The following is a 5,707-nucleotide window of genomic DNA, read 5'->3' on the forward strand; positions in this document are numbered from 1 at the left end:
ATAGCAATTATTTGAAGACTGAGATGAGTTCTTAGTGAGTAAAGCCATTCCCAAAACTCACATTGAATTGCCTTGATAATTCTGTAATAGAAGTTTAAAATGATTCCAATGTAGCTGTTTCCCCAACAAGCATAAACTTAAGAGTAACAAAACCTGTCTGTACAGTCAAAGAAACAGTATTAGGACTTCATGAGCAACAGCAAACTGCAAACTCCATTGTTGCTTATACATTTGTTGCCGCTTTTTTTGTATTATGACTTTAGCACCGTTTAAATGGAGGCAGGATTTCTTGCAGTTGTGTCAAGTAATTATTCCTGAGTGTGCTCACTTAATTATTTAACGCATAAGAAGGACTGTCGGCTTTTGCTGCTAGTTTTTATTAGGTGATGCAAAGAATTCACAGCTTCAATAGTACTGTGCCTTTGAGAATAAAATCAGTTCTGGTCATTAAACAAGGACTGAATCAGATACAAAGGTGTTCAGGAGAGACAAATTTTTTTAATGGTGAATTTGTTTTGTCCTGCACTAATTCAGAGTATTACTAGATTGTAGATCTGACTAGCAAATAGCATCACACTTAGCGTACTGCTGTCGGCTCTAATTATTTAAGCAAGGGTGGTTTTTGCTGTACCTGCGAATGAAAATAACTTTCCAAGCAGCTATTAAGAATCTCAAAGTAAAGGTTGCCTTCAAAGCAAAGGTTGTATTCAGACCAAGTCTAACCAAGAAATATTGTTTAACTGCTTATTTTCAGTGGTTCAATGAGAGGTTCAATGATGGGTTAAATGGTACCTAATAGCCCATTTTCAGCACTGTATGTGCAGCGTTCACCCTTTTGCTCTCAGTGGCTCGCACTTGATTGTGTTGTCCTATTGAAGTTAGTATCTTTTCCTAGTTATGGCTTTATATTTGCAAGCACCCAGCTGGCACAGGTTGGAGGGAGGAAAGGGATAATGGGGTTTGATTGCTGGTTTAAGGACACTCATTTAAGGAGAAAGTTCCTGAGCCATTCTAACATCTCCACTGCCTCTCTCTGCTTTTCCCTCCCTTAGTGCAGGCATCGGGAGGACTGGCTGCTTTATTGCAACTAGTGTCTGCTGTAAACAGCTGAAGAGCGAGGGCATAGTTGACATATTGCGAACAGCCTGCCAGTTACGGTTAGACAGGTAAGAAAGCCCATTTCCTTTCCAGAAAAATAAAAAGAAGAATGATAATCTTTCCCTTTATTTAAAGAGAAACAAGTGGGAAGAGGGGAGGAACAGAGGCAAATGGCGATGAAGAGAGAATGTTCCTCAAAGGAAGCAGCCCTGTTCTAAACAGCTCTGACTTGTAATCTTTGCCTATTTTATGAGCGGTTGAGTCTTAATGAACAGCCCTAGAACTAAGCTAGATTTGCACCTGGCATCAGAATCTGCATAGCTGCACAGTTCAGTGCAGCAAGGGATGACGTTTCACAGGCTGAGGAGTTGGCCTCGTGTTCAAACAGTAATAAAGGCTCAAAGACCTGCTGTACTTAATTACAGAGCCACAGATCAGCACTTTACTCCCGGGAGAAGTAAGAAAACTGGCCTTTGCATACTTGGAGCTGTGAGCACTGTTGGTGAGGGTATAGCTGCTTGGGACACTGTGGGGACAAGTGAAAGTATGCAGTCTTGGAGTGTTTGCAGACATGAAAGGAGCTGTGAAAATCTCCCAGTAATTCAATGGTTTTTCGTTAAGCATTTCTTAACACACCACCTTGAGTTTGATTATGAAGTAAACAGACTTGAATTTTGCACCAGAGATGTTATTTTTCCTCTCCCACTGGTTTCAAGTGCCATCAAAACATGTCTCAGTGCTCTCTCTAATGATAATGATAAATGTAGTCAGTGGAAGAGATGTCACGAAAAACATACCGAAGATTTTTCTGAGGAAAAAAAAACCTCAACCCCACGCTGAACTTTATTTCAGAGGAGAAATTATGCTCAGTGGGAGGCTGAAAATGAAATGCTTGCTGCCCTGCTGAGGCTCTGATAGACAGGGACCTGCAGGGACTTGGAGATTTGGCTATTTCAATGGATTTCAGGCCAGATAAGGAAAGGCTTCTTGAGGGGAAAAAAAGAAACAAGAAAAAAAAAAAGATAACCAAAACCAGAATATGAATGGCGAGTGCTGATTATCCATGGCCCAGTGAAATATCTGGCTGCACCTGAAACACCTTGTCTGTGTGACCAATGTTATGCAGGAAAATAGCCATACAAATGAAGGCTGAGGACACTGGCTTACAAATGTGGCTGACAGAGAAGGCCAATTAAAATTACTAGCTTTGTAGGGAGAGGTGAAATGGCAGTTGTTTGCAGAGGCTGAAGAAGGGAGATCACACTTAAAAGATGCCATGGAGGGAAAGGAAGACTGCAGGGACTGTATCTGCAATGTACCTCTTTAGGAGTGGGATGAGATAGGTAAAAACCATTTAAATGTCATGGGAGAAAATACTCAAGACAGAAAGCAGTCAAATTGCCATCCTTGCTACAGAAGAGCCCAGTTTCTTCACGGACTGGAAGTTGTAGTCATGCAGTCTCTTGGAAGTCATGCTGCCATCCACTGTCATTTTCATTAAATCCCCAGAAAAACTCGAAGTGATTTCAAAAGCAGCATGAGAGGACGAGACACAGTGTTCAAGTGGCTATAGGAAGGAAAACCCTCTCTGTCTCCTCCTCCTGTCCTGTCCTGACTAGAGAATCAGGGGGGTGTGGGAAGGAGTCACTAGGGAAGCAGGGAAAGGGAATCGAATGAAGGCCAGAACAGACACATACAGGCACATACCTCACTGCTTCACAGCACAGAGGTGTTGACGTTAGCTCTGAGAACCACATTTGAGGTTGCGGTGGGAGTGAAGGGAGCAAATGTTTCTTTCCCTTCATTCCCTCATATCCCTTGGAAAAATCCTGTGCGCTGGGATTTGCACCAATGGCCAACAGTTGGTTCTGAAATAATCTAGTATGACTAAGGAGAGGAAGTGATCGTTCTGCAGCCTTCCCACAGTGCTGAGAGACATTTGCTGTCCTTTGCCACAATGCAACTCAGATTTGCAAGGTTTCAGTGGCAAACAGGGGCAAAAACATAATTTCACTCTTCGGTGTCAAAGTCTGGACAGCAAGCACATGTCATGGTGTGCCTGTGTGTGGGAAGCGGAGGAAGCCATCTTCTAGCAGGGAGGCAGATAGAAGGAAAAATAATTTCCTGTGGTTTGAAGCTCAATGGCCACTCTAGTGCTTCTGTTGCTACAACTTCAGGGTGCAGCCTCGCTGTTAATGGAATTGCATGGGGAGTAATTGCCAGATATGACTAACATTCCTTATGTGTCATGAGCTGACACAAATACATTTCAGTGCTGTGTGCGGCACAGGATTCAGAAGCAAATCAACCCTGAACTTGTATTCTTAGGTAATGCAGATGGGGAGGAGATGCTCAGCTAGGACATAGTTTCTAAAAACAGTGTGTATTTCCACCCCTTTGCTTATTGATGTCAGGTTGGAGCATGGGTCCCTGCCCTTCCCTGCTCATTGTTAAATATTATTTCAAGCAGCCGCTGAACAAAATAACTGCCAGAGGCTGAAGGAGGAGATTGTCTTGCCCACTCATCTAAGCCCTTACTGGGCTGGTTACTGCGTGACACATGATTGTTAAGCTGGACCCCACTGAAGAGGGCAGTCCCCAAGGAGGCTGCTGGCAGTTTGTTGTCCATTTGGCTCAGAGGAAGCAACTTTTCGTCCTTTGCCGAATGTTTCTGAGGGAGTGCATCGTGTACGTTCTTCCTCAGACTGATGCAGTCTGGTTGGCTCTGGCCACCCATGGGTTCCCGTGTTCCTCAATGCCACTTGTCATTTCAGCCTCCTTTTGGCACTGCACTCCCAGGATATGTGCACCAGGGCTGGCACAATCCTGTGTACGCCTGCTGGGAATTTGAGCCAAGGGGTTAATTATTTTCATAATGGATTATCAAGAGATCCTATGACTGTTGATGAGGTACTCTTAGCAGAATTTTAAATGTTAGTAAAATCTGCTCCAAATGGACAGCTTCATCCTTGTTCCTTTGTTCATTTCTGTCTCCCCCTGTAGTACTTAGGTTCTGATTAATACGCTGCTTGCAGAAATACACAGACTAGTGATGAATGGAAAAGCAGACTGCTTCTGCTCCTGCTTGCATTTCCTTTCAAGTTCGAAGTTTTAAAGAGAATAATAAAAGCTGAAACAGAAACTTCACCAAAACAGATTTGTATGCTGGGAGTCTTTTACTGGTGAAGGTGTGCATGGCAGTCAATTCAGTTACAAATCGGAGTTGTCTTTTGTTAAAGTTCCATTGTCTGTTCCAAAATCCCACTGGCCATTCTTCAGTTTTGTGGTGAACTTGCCAAAAGCACAATAGGGGAAGGCATGGAGGGAGGAATCCTCATTCCAGAATGCGAAACCTGTGTGCTACATCAGTTGTCTGGGCTGGCCTGGCCTGGATTCAGTCCTTCAGGTGGCTGTGAAGTCTTGGATAAGCTACCGCTCCTCTTTCTTGCCCCTGCTCCCATCTGTCTGCCTGGAGCTTTGGGGAGAGGGTTGCGTTCCATGGTGTTCAAAATGGTGCTTGGAGTTAGAGGTGCTCTGGGAATGTGAATGTGAATGGTGCCAGTGTTGCCTTACTGGATGAGGGCCTCTGCCAAGGAAAATGAAGATAAAGCCCATTCCTGTTCTGAATACCTTCTGTTCCTTAGATAGCAGAGAATTTCTAAATGGAGCTCGAGATCAGACTGTGAGCTGGTTGCAATCAACGGGTACTTCTCGCTCTTTTCGGGAAGGTTTGAAATAGACCTTTTGTGTGTAATGTAAGCTTTCATGTTAGCTGTGCCATTTCCTCATGTATTTGCATGTAATAAGGCTGCTATTTCCCTCTTTTTTTTCTTTTTCTTTTTTCTTTTTTTTTTCTTTTTCCTTTTCAGGGGAGGAATGATCCAGACTTGTGAGCAGTATCAATTTGTCCATCATGTCATGAGCTTGTATGGAAAACAGCTTTCTAGAGCAGCAGAAGAATAAGTGTTCATGATATTTCTAAAGGCTAAAACCAAGAGAACTTTTGACTGCATTCAGACACATTTCAGATCTAATAAGAGACATATGGTAACCTGACTGTCTTAGCTGGAAAGACAGATATATTATTTTACTTTGATATTGCTTTTATGCTCTTGTTTGCATTGACATTTAAGAGCTGAGGTACACCTTGTCTTAAACATATGTGACAGGACATAAACTTCACCAAAAAAGGCTTATTTATACTGTAAATAAAAATAGTGGCTTCATTTGTTACAAAAGCAAGAAAAAAATCAGAAAAAAATCTACTGTCTTCAGTTTGCTATTTTTAAAAGATCATTGCTAATATATCCAAATACAGTGTGAAACTTTTTGAATTGTCATGCTGAAATGTGCTGTATGTTGAATAAGCTTGAAAGTAACTTTTTGCCTCCTTTCTGATTGTTTTTACATATAAAATTACCGAATACTGTGTATATCGTAAACCTTCTGAGCCTCTGCATTGAAAGATTCAAGTAGATTCACATTGAAATGATGTTTCACACATCATGTTTGCTTATTTTATTTTTTTCTAAAGCAGTCCACCATCAGTGTTATCAGAACCAAGGGGAAAAAATATTTCAATGATGCAAGTTAAATTCTTACCTCTGTT

The 5,707-nt window shown here is 42.0% G+C and overlaps 1 protein-coding gene across 1 annotated transcript in view; it reads left to right on the plus strand.

The window, feature by feature from the left end:
* Window positions 1–5,336, plus strand: part of PTPN5 (protein tyrosine phosphatase, non-receptor type 5 (striatum-enriched)) — a 67,432-nt gene extending 62,096 nt beyond the window's left edge. Inside the window, exons 12-13 of the mRNA XM_009865858.1 lie at window positions 1,053–1,166; window positions 4,968–5,336. Coding sequence (XP_009864160.1) covers window positions 1,053–1,166; window positions 4,968–5,061 — 208 coding nt within the window. The 3' untranslated portion in view covers window positions 5,062–5,336. The remainder of the gene's footprint in view (window positions 1–1,052; window positions 1,167–4,967) is intronic.
* Window positions 5,337–5,707: the final 371 nt, after the last annotated feature.

The sequence above is a fragment of the Apaloderma vittatum genome, unplaced genomic scaffold, assembly GCF_000703405.1.
Source record: "Apaloderma vittatum isolate BGI_N311 unplaced genomic scaffold, ASM70340v1 scaffold16043, whole genome shotgun sequence".
Lineage (NCBI taxonomy): Eukaryota > Metazoa > Chordata > Aves > Trogoniformes > Trogonidae > Apaloderma > Apaloderma vittatum.